Here is a 15,277-nt window from a genome sequence, read left to right as displayed (position 1 = left end):
GGGTGAGCGCGGCCGCGGGGCCCGCAGCGCTCCGTGCCCGGGACACGAGCAGGGGCGAGGCGAAGCGCCCCGTAACCACCGCGCCGGGATTGTTCCCGTAGGGAGACGCTGCCGGGGACGGGAAGGGGAATCGCGGTGCTGCGGGGCCAGGTTTGTGCGCGGGGACGGTGCGGGATCGGAGTTCCAGAAGGGCAGAATTCCCTGGCCCCTGCTGTGGGAGAACGTGGTAGTGGACAAGGAGAAGGAAAACTATGGGAGAAGGCTGCTTGGCTTACAGAGAGCTGGGTCAGGGCAGCAAATGGGCTAAAACACGGGACAAGTTAAAAACTGATTTCTGTATTCTCGGGGATGCTCAGAGCTGAAAGGACCTTTGCTCTCCCCTCTGTCTCCCTGCAGGTGCAGCTCCTGCGGGGTCCCAGGACACTCCCTCTGTGCGGCTCTGGTCCGATTACCTCAACGTGCACCTGCACCCCAAGAGTGTCTACGTGATCCGCCAGTACCTGCACGATGGGTATGGCCAGGGGTTAGACCAGAATCCAGAACAGGAGCTGAGTTTTGCCTTCCAGGACTAATAAAAGGGATAAAATAACCTCTTTCCCCCTTTTTCCCTTAGGGATTGTGGTTGTCTCGAAGCCTTTGGGCAAGGTGAAAGTCTCCTGCAGGACCCTGCCTGCGTCGAGGAGCTGGAAGATCGGTTGCACTTCTATGTTGAGGAGTGTGACTACCTGCAGGTTCACACCTTGTCCAGGCTCCTTTGGCTTTCAGGAAACTTTGGGCTCGAGATGAAGCAGAACCTGAGATGCTGCTGTTTTTTCCCACAGGGGTTTCAAGTCCTCTGTGACCTTCACAACGGATTCTCTGGAGTCGGTGCCAAGGTGACAGAGCTGCTCCACGATGAGTATTCACGGAAAGGGATCCTGACCTGGGGCCTGACTCCGGTCCTGAGTACCATGGGAGTGAGTAAACCATGAGGGGAACCAAGAACAGGTGCCCAGCCTGGCTTTGACAGGTTCCTGCCTGCTCTTTTAAGATTCCAATGGTTGGATTTTTTTCCTCCAGGACCCTCAGAACAGTTTTTACAGACTGATGAACATGGCCCTGGGCATTGCCCACCTCTCCCGTCACAGCTCTCTCTTCTGCCCCCTGTCACTCAGTGGGAGTTTGGGAATCAAGCCACAACCTCCCGTGACTTTTCCATACATAAAATACGACGTAAGTCCTGGATTGGGATCACCCACCGTGCTTGGCTTTGAGCTCTTGCAGCTTTACCCCCTCAAAGTGCTTTCTGGGTGGTTTTTCCTGGTGCTGTTCTGCTCAGCAGAGACCTTTTCCTGCTTTTTCACTGGGACTTAGCTGCCAACTTTTAATTTCCTTAGTTTTCTTCCTACTTTTGAAAATATCAACACATTTCCTTGGCTGCTGTGCTTTCTGGTGGGGTGCTGCCTGCAGTGTTGGCACTGAAGAAAAGGCTTTACTACCTTATTCTCCACAGAGTAACTCCAGCCCTGCTGGAGCCCTAGGGAGGCCAAGGAAGATAAGGAAACTGGCACCAGAGCATTTGTTAGCAAACAGCTGGGCTGGAGCTGCTGTTACACACTGGCTGCTTATCCCAACCCCGAAATAACTGTTAAACTCTTTTAAAGGCACAGTTTACAATCTGGCTAAGTTAAATACACAAAACTGGGTTAAGGAAGGGGTGACTGTGACCTGTCCTGCAATTCCTGCATTTGCCTCCTCCCCAGGCATCCCTGAACTACCACAGCAGCGCGATTTTGGCAGCAGCACTCGACACCCTCACGGCTCCCTACCGGCTCTGGTCCTTCCAGGGCTCCATGATGCACTTTGCTGACTCCCTGACTTTCTCTGGGAGGAAGGTGAGGGCCCCTTCCAGCTGTGCCACAGCTGTTCTGCACACCCCCCAGTGCCAGGAGCGTGTTCCAGACTCTGCTGTGTCACCCCACTCCAGGCTGTGGCTGCGTGGGCGGCTCTTCCCCTCCCTGCCTTATCTGGCTCCTCGCTCCCCGATACTTTAAGTGCCCACCAGCAGGACGTGCCCTGGAAGCTTCTGTCCTCGTGGAGGGAGCAAAAGGTCAGCTGCTGTTTTGCTCAGTCTGTTGTGCTACGAGGAATTTGCAAAGAGAAAGCCACCAGGTAAATCAGCATTTGAACTGCACCTCCTGGAACTCTCCCCAGCAGGGATTCCTCACTGCACAATCCCTCCAGTTGGAGAGGCAGCTGAGGGGAGGAGCAGTCTAGTGACTGAGTGCTGCTGATGTTAGAGCAAAATAGCTAAAAAGCAGCTGAGGCAGTGACGGTTTCAGGCTGGAAAACCCTGAATTTCCTTTGCAGCAGCTGCCTGGGCCAGCCCCGGTCACCCCTGCACAGCTGTGAGAGCCCCGAGCAGGTGCTCCAGCAGTACCTCCACACCCAGTTCCCGGGAGCCTTCAGGTGGGCATGGGCAGGGGGTGCTGGTTTGGAACAGGGAGCAGTTGAGGGAGCTCTGGGTAACTTCGTTCACCTCCTCCTCACAGCACATCCCACGTGCTCCAGCAGCCCTGTGACACCCGGCCTCCCTTCCCCCAGTTCTTCTCTCCTCTCCTGACCAGCCGAGGCTTCCTCCTGGACAAAGCTCAGGGCTCTTCCTCAGCAGGTAACAAATGCCCCTTAAACTCTGCAACAGAGAGATCAGGGCCTAAAAATTAGCACATAAATAACAAACCAATGCCGTGAGGAGCGTTTGAGTTGTGAGTGTGGAGCAGCCCAGTTCAAGTAAGGGAACAGCTTGTGAAGTGGAACAGGGCAGGGAATGAGGTTCTGGTGGATCTTTAACCCCTGATGTGCCTCTAACCCTGCAGGTGTTGAGAGCATCCCGGTGCTGGCAGCCCTGCAGAGCTCCCCTGTCCTGCACTCGCTGCTCTCGGGGCTGTGCCGGGACCTGCGGGCGCGGAATGCGCGGCGCTGCAGCAGCTTCTTCACGGCTGGAGTGGAGCAGGACGACTTCCAGGAGGCCTTGGAGGAGCTAAAGACTCTGTCCCAGTGCTATGAGACAGGGTTTGGAGCAGATGGATCTGAGGATGAAGCAGACTCAGACTAACCCACCTTTATTTCTGGGGGTAGGGGGAGTGAGAGTGGCTTTGAGCTCACTCCCAGAATAAAGGGAATGGTTTTGGAGATGGCCCAGCTGCTGCTTTCTTCTCACTTCACCAAAAATCTTCTTACTTCTGGCCTGAGTTCTCCAGCTGCCCACAGCTGTGTTGTAAAGGAGGAAAGCTGCTTTTTGGGGGGGCTGATTTTTTGTATTTTGGTTGGGTTTTTTTCAACTGTGCAAAGTGGATTTGCTCTGCCCGTTCAAATAAACCCACACAATAAATACAGAGTTCAGATTGTAACTATCTCACATACAATCAGCACAAGGGGAGAACTTAAAAAAAGTCTTGTGATTGTTCCACATGAGAACTGACATCTTAGGGTACAATATTTACAGGTCCTGGTCAGAGGCTGCTGGGCTCAACCTTCACCCTGAGGCCAGGTCAGTGTCCACAAGCCTCAGCTCTGTCATTTCACTGCTGAAGCTCCCCAGGGAGGTTGTGGAGAATGTTCTCATCTTAACTTCCTGCCTTTGGCTTGGTACAGGCTGGAAGTGCAGCAGGAAATTGAACAAAACAAAAAAGGAAGGTGCTGTCTCAAGTACCTGTGCAAACATTTTTCCACAGCACCTGTCTAGCAGCAAACTGGCAAAAAAAGCCTCTTCTGGTGCAGTCAGTAGTTTTATCACCTCAGTCATCAGGTTCTTCCTCAGAAAGCAGAAGATCTTTATCTGACAGCTGGTCTGTGTTACTGGTACTGGTGGCATCCTCCTCATCCTCAGAGCTCCCATCGCAGGACGTGTGGAACAGCCTCATCAGTTCCCTGAACCTGTGGGATACCTGGAGAACAGGGGAAATCCAGGATGATGAGTGACCTAGGAGGTGTCACAGAACTGCAGTTTCATACTACAAAGTTCAGGGTGGTTTGTAACAATAAAATAATAAACACCTGAATGGCATTTCATACAAGATTCAGTCATAAAGGAAGAGAAATGGAAGAGCACTGGGTTGTTGTTTTCTCTGGAAGAACAGTTACATCCTCCAGGTAAAATGTGGCAGTTTGGGAAGACTCAGAGATAAAAGCAGATCCTTAGTATAGAAGCAGGAGGCTGAAGACCTGAGCAGCAGCCACTGAAACAACTCCAGTATCAAATGTGCAGCTCAAATATCAAGGGTAACCCTGGCAGAAGGACCAGGGCACTCGGGATTTTTGGCACCACTAAAACAGAGCAGAGTTTGGTTTGGTTTTGATTTTTTTATTTCTAACTAAGATGATTTTTCATCAAATTGAAGTTTGGGAGACTGGTATGACAGCACCCCCCACCTTCCCTTCCTTTCCAGCCCCTCTCCCACTCCCTGGAGCAGGAGCTCTCCCACACCAAGCCCTCACCTCGCTCGCTGTCTTGTTGCCCAGTTTCTGAGAGATGGCGTGGAAGGTGTCCAGGTGGGCTCCCTTCTCCTGGCAGGTGGTGAGGATGACTCTGTCAGCCTCCCTGCAAAACCAACCACTGTGAAAGCAGCTCAAAACCAGTGACAGACTTCAAGCCCCCCCCAGCCCTGTTCCCAGTTCAGAACAATCCGTGAGCAAGGCTCCTTCCTTTGCTCCTCCTGCCACCCCCAATTCCAGGACCCATCTCTAAGCAGAGCACCTTTAGCCTGGTTTTAAGTTTTTTGAAGGAGAAAAAAAGATTCTTTGCCAGCCTGAAGTTCTCCAGTGACAGCCCTGCCAGGAGCAGCCAGTGCTGCTCACGGGGCCAAACTGCTAGACCACGATCAGAGAAATGTTCAAAGGGAGGGGGCAGAAAAGGGGAATACAAAATGGAAAGAATGGATCCAGTGAGAGCTGGAGCCAAACAGTGAAGGCAGACAGATGCAGGAGGTCAGGCAGAAGTACCTGGTCCAGAGCACAACCTTCTCCCCAGTGGAGCTGACTTTGCTGTTCTTGGCACACACGGTGGCCTCTGTCACTCGCTGCTGCTGCTGCTCCTCCTCCCTCTGCCCCGGGGAGGCTGTGCCCGCTCTGGGCTCCAGCTGCTCAGGATGCTGATGCACCTGGAAGCAGTTGGTTGCATTTGATTTTGACCTGCCCTTGGGAGCATCTCCAGTGCAGCCTCTGTCCTCTGTCTCCAAACTGCAGCGACCGGGGGACCCTGAGCTGCAGCTCTTACCCGGGGTTGCTTTGCTGCCCGTTGTGATCCAGCCCTGCTTTGCTTCAGCTTTTCCTCCCAGGGGCAAAGGTCCCTCAAGTTCTTTGCCACCACCTCCTTCTGAAGCAAGAGCAGAGCCCCTGAGCTGCTCTGCTGGAGCAGAATGAAGCCCCTCAGTCTGACACGGGCTCTGTCCACAGGAGGGTCGAGGTCTCGGGGACCCTTTTGCTGCAGCAGAGAGCAGCAGGTCCCTGCTCAGCCCCAGGGAAGCCTCTGCATCCCCTCCAGGCTGCTGGTTCAGTCCCTCGGTGCAAGGGCAGTCTTTGGTTTCCTGAGGTAGTTTTAGAGCAGCTTTTTGTAGCTGTGTCCATCTGGGGCCAGTGGCAGCAGAGCTCCTGTCCTGGGCAGCATCCACACCTGCACTGGCAGCTGCTTCTGGAACCTGGGCATCAGCAGGGGCAGGTTTTTCACAAGATCCAGGTCTGCTGGAGGCCGCCCTTCCTTCCAGGTGAGATCCTGACAAGAAACCCAAACAAGGTCAGGGAGGCTGTGAGGAAAAACTCCTGGAGGCTTCGTTTTACTTATTTTTATTTTTAGAGCCTAATGCTGCGCATGAGAACAGTTTGGGAGCAGCTCTGTGACTCTACCTGCACTTTACCCACCCTGGACTTCAGGGAAGACAATCTACAGCCAATCTACAGCCAATTTACAGCCAATTTTCTTCACCCCTCTGGGTTGCTGCAGCCAGCTGCTGTGTGAAGTGATGAAGATTTAAAAAGTGCATTGCCCAGAGCAAAACTCTCCCCTGCTGCTCTTGGCACCCTGGCTACAAACCCAGACATGAGAGCACGTTTGAACTCCTGTCTTTAACTGGGTGTTGTCCCCAACAACAGCACGAGCTGAGCCCTGGCTCCAGGGGGGAGGAAGAGATCTCCCTCGGGTTGTTTATCCTGCCATAATTGTGCTTCTCCTTGTCTGTAGCAGACTGGAGGAAAAACAAGCACCACAGAGATTGTTTAAAGGCAGACTGGGGATGCTGGTTCTGAACTGCTATGCTAAAATGGAAACTGGGAAAGAACCAGTACCATGGACTGGGCCAGTATCCTGGCAGGAGAAGCTTCAATGGAGCAATCATTGTGAAAAGGGCAGAATATTCTCTAGGCAGGAAAGGTTTTGTTGAAGGGAATGCTCGACAAGTTTGGAGCATCCAGAGTGGAGGAAGAGAAAAAAAAAGCCAAAGAAGATGATTAGAAGTTCTCATTATACGCAATAAATGTGCATGAGAAAGTCCTGAACCTCTGCTCATTTGTGAGCCAGCCTGGAGAGGATTTTACTCTCTGCTGTGCACAAAACCTTCACTCACCTGAAGACACAGAGTCCACTTTCCTAGAGACAGGTTTTGTTCTGCTCTGGGCGTCCTCTCCCTCGTCTCTGCTCTCCAGGATTTCTTCTGCAGGTTCCTTAGGCATTCCAGGATCCTTCCCTTCTGGCTGGGGACTTGACTCTCGCTGAGCAAGGCTCACAGGCAGCTCTTGAGAATCTTTATTTTTATAAAACTTGCTTTCACACACCTGCAAACCAACCCACAGGCACAATCACACACACGTGGTCTGTCCATCCCAACCACACCTCAGCCTTTGCTTCCCAGGTATTCCTGGCCTTGCCAAAGGCTTCACTTTGGCATTCCATTTGCTTTAGAAAGCTCATTATTATTAATAATAATATTAGTAATAATAATAACAGGCACACGTCTTTTCACACAGTGGCCACGCCAGCATCTTCCACTCAAAAAACTTATTCTTAACCGAAAAGAACATCAAAAATGACATTATTTAGCAGAGCAAGGAGGGGCAGTAGAAAGTGAGGAGGAGAGAGATGGGAGAAGGCCAGGCAGGTGCGGTCAGAGCTCCAGACAGGGAGGCACCACTGGGCACCTTTGGATCCATTTCCTTCCTCACCCCATGATTTGGGAGACACGAGGCCCGAGGATCATCACAGCAGGGAGACTTGGCAGGACTCCACTTCCCCCTGAGCACTCCAGGCCTCTCCACTAACCTTACTACTACAATGGCTGCAGCTCCTCCTTTTGCTTTTCTTTAGCTTGAGATCGCTACTCCCTTCATGGCAGGAACATGAACATTCCTTCATCCCATCCACCCACTCGACCTCCTGGAAACAGACATACTCAGCTGACAGACATCCTCCAGCTGACAGACACACAGGGCACAGGGGGGACATGGGGGGCCGGGGGGCTGCAACACCCGCAGAGAACTGAAGTGATGATGGCAAGCAAAGCACAACAGAAACGCCCCAATCCCATTCCTTCCACCTTTGTGAGGTTGTTGCCACGTCTCTCAGACAGACAATTTATCCCCATGCATCTGCTCAGAGGTCAGAAATTGCAGGGAGGTGCCCCAGGCCCACCTTGTCGTGGGGTTGGCCTCCCATCTCTTTCCGCTTCTTGTTTCTGGCGGCTCCGTGAATCTTGGGTGGCTCATCCTCCTCCTCTACATCTGGCAGAGACACCTCTTCAAACCCATCAAACTGCAGCAAAACAAACAAACAACAGCTGCTCTCAGGTGACCAAATTTTGTTTTCCCCAGACACACAAATCCTGCTCAAAAATCTGAAGAGTTCACTTCAGTCCACCAGCAGCTCTCCCAGCCTGCTGCTTCCCTCTCCCTGGAACGGCACCCTCTATGACTTAGTCCAGTTCCAACACATTTTTTGTCTCTGCTTTCATCATTTCTGGTTTTAGGGAAAAGACTGCTCCACCTCATATTCCTTCTCTTCTGTCCAGTTGATCTCCTCAAAGTCTCCCATGCGGCTGGCTGAGGGCCGTAGGTGATCGAAGAAAACAGAGAACTCATCCTGCAAGTGGTCGTGTCCCTTCAACAGCTGCCACATTTGGGTCTTCAGCTGGAAGAGAAAATCCAGAGCAAACGAGTCTCATTCCATGTAACCTCACTGTGCTCTGAAGGATTCTCAGAGCAAGTGAAGCACCACGGCTCGTTACAGCTCGGATATGGGAGTTGGTGCTTGGGTGGGTACAACCTCCTGGATATTCTGAGATCATTCCACAGCCAGCTATCAAATTAGCCTGGAAATATTCCTCCAGAATTCCAGGCAGACTCGGTAGATGGCACTAAGCTAAAATCTCAGCTGCAAGGGGATCAAGGCAAGGTGGAGGTGGGAGAGAGGAAACACGCAGGGCTTGGAGAGGCAGCTCCAATTCCCCTTGAATCCAAGGCCAGGTTGGATGGGGCTTGGAGAAACCTGGGCTAGTGCAAGGTGTCCTTGCCCATGACAGGGGGTGGAATGAGAGGGACTTTCCCAACCCAAATCATTCTGTGATTCCATGACTTTGAGCTGTACCCTCAAAAGGGAGAACGAGCTCGGCAAATCCCGTGGTGTCCAGGAGCAGGACAGGGAATCAGGGTGGCTGAGTGCACTCAGACTGGGAGGAAAGGGGTCCCTGGTTACCTCTGCAATCTCCTGGGGCAGACAGTCTGCACAGCTCTGCAGGACTTTGATGATCTTTTGGTGGTGGGCAGGATTTTCAGCAAAGCAGATCTCCAGCTGTCTGAGGAACTTCCGGCTCTTTTCAAAAGCTTGCTGCTCCTCAAACTGGCCAAAAGAAAAAGATTCCCCCTCATGTTCAAGCACATATTCCCAAGCATCTCGAATTGACTTAAAGAAGCTATAAAATTCCTGTCTTGGTCTTTGTTTTCCACTGACGCCCTTTGCAAAACCGGGAAGAGGCAGAGCAAGAGAAACAACACTTTGTACACTCAATACTTACATGAGCCATAAAGTTTGGCTTTGCACGTAAGATAGGGAAATCCAGAAAGAAGGGAACAGGTGAAACCCTCTATCCTACAAAGTGGAAGGCAGATTTGGAGACAGGGGAACCACTGTTTGCTGTATCTGCACGTTGTCTCTGCAGTCAGACGGGATGCAAGCGGGAAAAGGCCGATCCTCCACAGTCACACTGAGCAGAAGATTTACAAAGAACACCAAACTTTCCAATTCTGATTAATAAAAGCAGCAAGGTAAGCAAGAGATTTACCAGCTGTTTGCCTTTCTGGCCCTAGGAAGAACTCTTTATCCTTTCACTCCCACCAGCATTCATGGTGCTTAAAATCTGGCCTCCTCCTTTCACTCTACCTACCAGTCCACACTCCAAAGCTTGCTCTGGTAAAAGAAAGGCAGCAAAATCTGTCAGCAGCTGTGGCCAGTCGTGCAAGAGTTTCTGCAGAGTGGAGTAGAGATCCACAGCTGTCCGTTTGTCTGTGCTGATCTCGAACTCGTAGATAACGCGCAGGAAATCTTCGTACTTCCCCGGGATGTGCTGCAGCGTCTCACGGACCTGGGGGCAGCAACAGGGCTTGGTAACATCCAGAGGGAAAACAAGTTAACCACAGAACGTCTTGTGTTGGAAGGGATCTTAAAGATCAGCTCATCCCAGCCCCTGCCATGGCAGGGACACCTTTCACTGTCCCAGGCTGCTCCAAGCCCTGTCCAGCCTGGCCTGGAACTCTGCAGGGATGGGGCAGCCACAGCTGCTCTGGGCACCCTGTGCCAGGGCCTGCCCACCCTCACAGGGAGGAATTTCTCCCTAAATTCTTTTAATCTGGTAATCTTTGATCTCCTCTACTCAGAATTTGCACAGTGCTTGCAATTTCGGTGAAGCAACCAAGTCTTTTCCTTAAGGATAAACCTAAGCTGCTCATGAGGGAAGGGATCCCAGACCAGACTGTTAAATTCAGGAATTCAGAAGGCTCTGGTGCTGTGGACTGAGAGCAGCAGCTGAGCACCCCCAGCCCCTGGCTCCTTCACTTCCAGCTCCCCCACTCAGGACAGGAGGAGGAACAGCAAAACCAGGAAAACTCACAGCTCAAGACAGGGACAGTTTGGGAAGTGAAGCACCACACATGGGGTGTAGGAAGAAATAACGCCACCCCAGCCAGACCAGTACTCCCAGTCAGAACTGGCAGTTCTGTGGCCGAGTTCTGTGTCAGAGGACCCCAAAATCTCTGCTGTTCCTGTTCCTGGGCTGCCTCACCCTCGTCAGGTAGGCCTGGGCAAAGGCCAGGTCCTTCTGCTCCCGCAGGGGATCCCTCTCCAGGATGTCCTCGTCGTACAACAGCAGCAGCTTGGAGGTGTCCTTGCTGGCACGAGCCCGGCCCCGCTTGTTCCTGGTTCTGTGGGAGCTCCTGCTCTTCCCAGGGGCTTTCAGGTTCTCCCCTGTGGAGGAGCACAAGGTCAGCTGGTGGCAGAGGTGCCCCACGGCTCTGCCAGGGCAAGATTCCAACAGAAAAGCAGCCCTCAGAGGCAGTGATGAGTTCCTGTCTGTGCTCCCCTGGAAATGCAGGAGAAATACACTTCCCACGAGTCAGGCTGGCCAACATCTCAAACTGGCTGCTTGTTTCCACAGCATCTGCCAGGAACAATCCCTGCATACAGCCACAGGGCCATCCCAGCTTGTCTTGGGACCAACAGAATCCTGCACACCAGGGCAGAACAGCCGTGAGGGGAACAGACACAACCTGAGCACCAGAGCTGGCTGCTCACTCTGCAAATCATCCCTTTAGCTTATGATTTACACAAGAGTTAAAATCACACAGCAGGGAATGAAACTGGGAACTAAGAGGGGCTACATGCAGATTTTTGTGGCTTCAGGATTAGGAATCTGTTGATTTAATGGGCTGAGGTCCCCTCCTCAAAGTTCCCTGCAAAGTTCATTTACCACTTGCCGGACTTTGTTTCCTTTCCCTTTCTCCAACATGATCTCGTCAGACAAAATTCAACTTAGCAAAGATTTGACTGCCTAACATTGTTCTTCTACAGGTACTGGGTATTAGCTGACACAAACCATAAATCTGTCTGCAGGTTTCTGAGGCACTGAAGACCCTTGGCTCATATGCAAGAGACTGTTTTTACAGAGCTGTGACTGGGTCCTAAAGTTGTATTTCCAGCTGGAAAGCACCACTTGGCTGAGACACATCTGTGAAATTAAACCCAGACATGATTCCCCACTGGCTTGTTTTCCCTGCAGAGAGCAGCTCTACTTCCCCACTCCCTGTGTCCAAAAAAACCCAAAGAATTCATCTGCTGGCACCCAAACACCCCACAGCTCTCACCTGCTGGCACCCAAACACCCCACAGCTCTCACCTGCTGGCATCCTGTGGGCTTCCACCTGTGGGGAAGCTGCCTTGGCCATCGTGAAGGCAGATTTAGGCTCCTCTGATGTATCTCCACAGATTTCATCATCTTTCTGTAAACTCTCTATTCCTTCCCCTTCCTCCTCCTCCTCTTCCTCAGGCTCAGAGTTCTCTTCCTGGGAATTCTCTTCTTCAGAATCTCCTTCTTGACTTAAACGTCTCTCTGTTGCAAGCCAAGTAAGTTTTTCCATTGTCTCCTTAGAAAGCAATTAATAACAAGAAATCACATTTATTTTATTGCTTGGTTTAGTATCATTGAGCAACCTCCTCACTGCACCATGACTCCAACAGCCAATTTCACAGATCAGCACCTGCCCAACGAAAGGATTCTGTTAAGGAACAGAATTCAAACCCCTCCAGAGCTGCCTAAAATTGTACCGTGCAAAATTAAATTTCAGCATCTGCCATTCAGCAGATTAAGCCTTGAGTTAGAAGGGATTCCTTAATGATTCCTTAATGATCATCTTAGCTCTTAAGGGCTCGCTAGAATTGTGACCTGGAAAGTAATCTCTAAAGTCCTTCTTCGAGAGCAGCCTCATTGAGGAGTCCTTGCAGCTCAGCAGAGTTTAAATCTGCATATTTGCAATATATTCCCTCAGCCTGGGCTTAAAATCTGCTCAGCAAAACATGGGGTTCAATTTCTCTGTGACCAGCACAATGCCAGGCTTTCACAGAGTTACCAGCCCATCTCCCCAGTGAGATTCCCAGTGGGATGGGCCCTGACTCCACAGGGTGTTCCAGGACACCCACGGCTGCCTTGAAGTGTTTTAAAGTTTTGTCTTTACCTGCAGTTCTGGCACTGACAGAATCGACTCTTCTGAGGCTGATGACATTTCCTCGTCCTCATCTTGTGTAAAATCATCAAAGTCATCTTCTTCCTCTTCTTCTTGCCCTTCCCTCTCTCCTCCGGCCTCGGGGCCGGCCGGTGTCCCCACGGACTGACCATCGATGCTGGACGAGTCCTCTGGTCTTCCTGGGGGGCTGCTGAACTCTGCCTCCCCCTCTGCTGGGTAAGGGAGGTTCTTTGGGGAGTCACTGCTCGCTGCTGGCCCAGCAGCCCCCCCTGCATCCCCCTGCTGCTCCACCCGGGGCGGGGACGGCAGAGCCCGGCGCTCCTCCTCTCCCTTGTCCTCGCAGGGAACGTGCTCCTTCTTGGGCTCATCCCCACAGGGACACGCAGCCTCCATGTTCAGCTCCTGGCCAAGGCCCAGCATGAACTCCTCCTTCACTTCAGCACATAAAAGATCCCTCTTCTCTGCCGGGTTGGCTTCTTTGGGAGCATCACTTGACTCTTCGGACTTGATTTTCACCGTCTCATCAGGATCTTCCAAGTGAGGCAAGAGGCCCACAGGCAACGACTCTGAGGTGTTTCCATCTCCCTCTCCCGCTGCCCAGCTGCAGCAGTCACTCTTGCTCCCCTTGTCCTGAGTGCCCTCGTGGGAAGGGGCAGGGTTTGTGCCCCGCTCCTCCTTGGGGGAGACGGCGGAGCAGGGAACGAAGAGCTCGGGGGGCTCCGCCTTGGGCTCCACTGCGGGAAAGGCACCGGGAGCAGGGACCAGGGTCAGCTGCTCCTCACCTTCACCCACAGAAGGTGCAGACAGACCAACAGGGTTGGGAGAGACAATCAGTGACGGGATGGAAGAGGTCACCAGAGGCTGGTTTAACGGGCATGGGAACGTGGATGGATTCACCAGCAAGGTTGTGACCGGAATGGCCTGAGTGCCTCGGCCCACTGCCGTGTTGAGGGGCTGGATCATGTTGCAGCCATTGCCTATGTTAACCACCTTCACCGTGGTGGCAGGGACAGTCAGGATGACAGGGGAGGGCTGGATCAGAGGGGAAGGTTTTATCAGCGGGGCAGATTTTGTCCCTTTTTTCCTCTGGTAGCCCTTACGCACGCAAGGTTTGCGCATTTTCGTCCCGCCCAAAGCCGGCAGCATCAGCTTGGGCTGGAAAGTCACCGGCTCTGAGGACACCAGAGATGGTGGTCCAGCGGCTGGGAAAGCTTGTCTGGAGTCTGGATGGGCAGTGGGAAGCACGTTCTGGAATTCCAAGCCATCCCCACTTCCCACCACTGCTGGAACGCTCAGGGGCTGCACCCCCGGCACGGCCGGCGCCGGCTGAATGGGCCGAGGGACGTGGACCAGGACTTTGCTGGGAGGAGCCTCTGACTGGGACAACTTCACAGTTTTCTGGATATTCACAGGGTTGGAGCTGGGCTGCAGACAGGGGCTGGGCCGGATCAGGACAGGCTTCAGAGCCGACGACCTCTGGCTCCTCCAGGCCCTCCTGGAGAACCGGTTGGCCAAAGGCTTCAGGGTCAGCGCAAGCCCTTTGGGCATCAGCAGAGGGTATTTGTCATCACATTCCGTGTCTGAAGTTTCCTTTTCTGTCCCCAAAAGGACAGGTTCTGCAGCAGGTGATGCCGGTGCCTCCTTGGCATCTTCTGCCAGCTGCTTCAGTTCCCTCTGGATGGAGGGCAAGATTGCCTGAAGGGAGCAAGAATTGACTGGAATTTATTATTTATAGGCTATTCCTGTATTCCCACCTTCACACAGCACCACAGAAGGCAAGAGACAGCAACCTGCTTCTACAGGTGGGTTTTATTTACTTCATCCTATTGCATATTACTTAACAGTACTTTAAATTCATGAGTTGCACTGCAAAGCCTTTAGGACACTCTGAGATTTTGAGAAAAACAAGACTGAGCTGCTTTATAAAGGTTGCTTTAGTAAACACAAGATTTTGTGGGAAGGGAACTTCCCTGTGTAACAGTGGGTGATCAACAGAACTGGATTTTATGGCCTCTGAGCCCAGTTGTTCCCTTGGGCACAGTCCTCCCTGACTGACTCACAGGCATGGTCTCTGTGCCTCCAAGGAAAAGCCCACAAGGGAAACCCACAGGAAACCCAAGTAAAACCCACAAGAAATGAACCAAACAACAACTCCCCCCCCAGCCCTGGCTGCAGAGCAGCAGGAAATACCTTTAACCAGAACGGCAGCCGATGCTCCTCCCCCTCCACGGGCGGCTTCCACTCGTGGGGCTGGATTTCCTCACAGCACTTCACCAGCACAGGCAGCTGCTTGGTCTTTTTGTAGTACTGTGGGGACAGGAGAGAAGGCCAGACAGGGTGACTGTGGTCAGGTCACGGCTGGGATGGAGCAGGACTGTGCTCTGACAAAGTGTTTGTGTGAAAAAAGCAATTCTTTAATAACGTTCTACCCACAGAAACGTTAAAAACCAAGAACCCAGGCTGAACAGGAGCTCCCTGCCACGCTGGCTGCTCTCACGGAGGGTCAGGCACGTGTGCAGGTGTTGTTTTACGTGGTTTTGGTTCTTACTCTCTCTTCAGCAGTTCCCAGTAGCTCACGGGACAGGATTATTGCTGCAAACAGCACTTTTCTTTAAGTTTTGCTACTCAAAAGGTTATTTGCATGAATTTCTGTCAGGATTACTGAGCTGTACCACGCCTATCTGAGCTCTGAAGAGTCAAACCAGTAATCTAAGTACTTGCCAAGTCCAGGGGCTAAGGTACAATAAAAGGATAAATCCCCACAGCTAACAAAAGGATGGCATTTTATTTTAAGGAAGTGCCAGCACCAAGAGGCCCTTGGAACACAGAGCAGCTCAAACCCCAGCACGTGCCCCTTACCCTGATGATGTTGTCGGGGGCTCGGTTCATGTTGAGGTTCTTGATCCTCACTGTCAGCTGATGGGCAGTTTTGGTGGGCAGGAGGTATTTGCTGATCAAAGGCTTCGGAAACTCCGTCCCTTCGAAATGTTTCAGCCCTAAAGCCAACAAGCTGAGCAGGGAAAGA

General features: G+C 52.3%; 2 protein-coding genes across 5 annotated transcripts in view; one reads left to right on the top strand and one right to left on the bottom strand.

Moving 5' to 3' along the window:
* Positions 1-251: 251 nt before the first annotated feature.
* On the top strand, positions 252-3,171 carry MSTO1 (misato 1, mitochondrial distribution and morphology regulator). Its single transcript, XM_008628767.2, has 10 exons — positions 252-285; positions 397-511; positions 614-731; positions 822-956; positions 1,060-1,212; positions 1,743-1,874; positions 1,967-2,151; positions 2,350-2,448; positions 2,532-2,650; positions 2,856-3,171. Exons 1-10 carry the CDS (start codon positions 252-254, stop codon positions 3,092-3,094), a joined length of 1,329 nt encoding a protein of 442 aa, XP_008626989.1. The 3' UTR covers positions 3,095-3,171.
* A 199-nt stretch (positions 3,172-3,370) lies between these two features.
* Positions 3,371-15,277, bottom strand: part of LOC103611266 (GON-4-like protein) — a 26,666-nt gene continuing 14,759 nt past the window's right edge. The window contains exons 17-31 of one of the 4 annotated variants that reach the window (XR_001859866.1): positions 15,112-15,262; positions 14,443-14,559; positions 12,244-13,947; positions 11,409-11,655; positions 10,299-10,480; positions 9,405-9,602; positions 8,717-8,860; positions 8,009-8,152; positions 7,658-7,777; positions 7,289-7,402; positions 6,597-6,804; positions 5,255-5,749; positions 4,981-5,138; positions 4,477-4,579; positions 3,783-3,926 (exon numbers count right to left, since the gene is read on the bottom strand). Coding sequence is in view for 3 of the 4 variants with exons in the window: in XM_017727885.1 (XP_017583374.1) it covers positions 3,777-3,926; positions 4,477-4,579; positions 4,981-5,749; positions 6,597-6,804; positions 7,289-7,402; positions 7,658-7,777; positions 8,009-8,152; positions 8,717-8,860; positions 9,405-9,602; positions 10,299-10,480; positions 11,409-11,655; positions 12,244-13,947; positions 14,443-14,559; positions 15,112-15,262 (4,351 nt within the window). In the remaining variant the exon portion in view is untranslated. Of the gene's footprint in view, positions 3,927-4,476; positions 4,580-4,980; positions 5,750-6,596; positions 6,805-7,288; positions 7,403-7,657; positions 7,778-8,008; positions 8,153-8,716; positions 9,225-9,404; positions 9,603-10,298; positions 10,481-11,408; positions 11,656-12,243; positions 13,948-14,442; positions 14,560-15,111; positions 15,263-15,277 lie in introns of those variants that run through there. The other 3 variants (XM_017727885.1, XM_017727886.1, XM_017727887.1) reach the window with 3 other exon arrangements.

The sequence above is a fragment of the Corvus brachyrhynchos genome, unplaced genomic scaffold, assembly GCF_000691975.1.
Source record: "Corvus brachyrhynchos isolate BGI_N302 unplaced genomic scaffold, ASM69197v1 scaffold122, whole genome shotgun sequence".
In the NCBI taxonomy this organism is placed as follows: domain Eukaryota; kingdom Metazoa; phylum Chordata; class Aves; order Passeriformes; family Corvidae; genus Corvus; species Corvus brachyrhynchos.
This window is presented reverse-complemented; position numbering and strand designations above follow the sequence as displayed.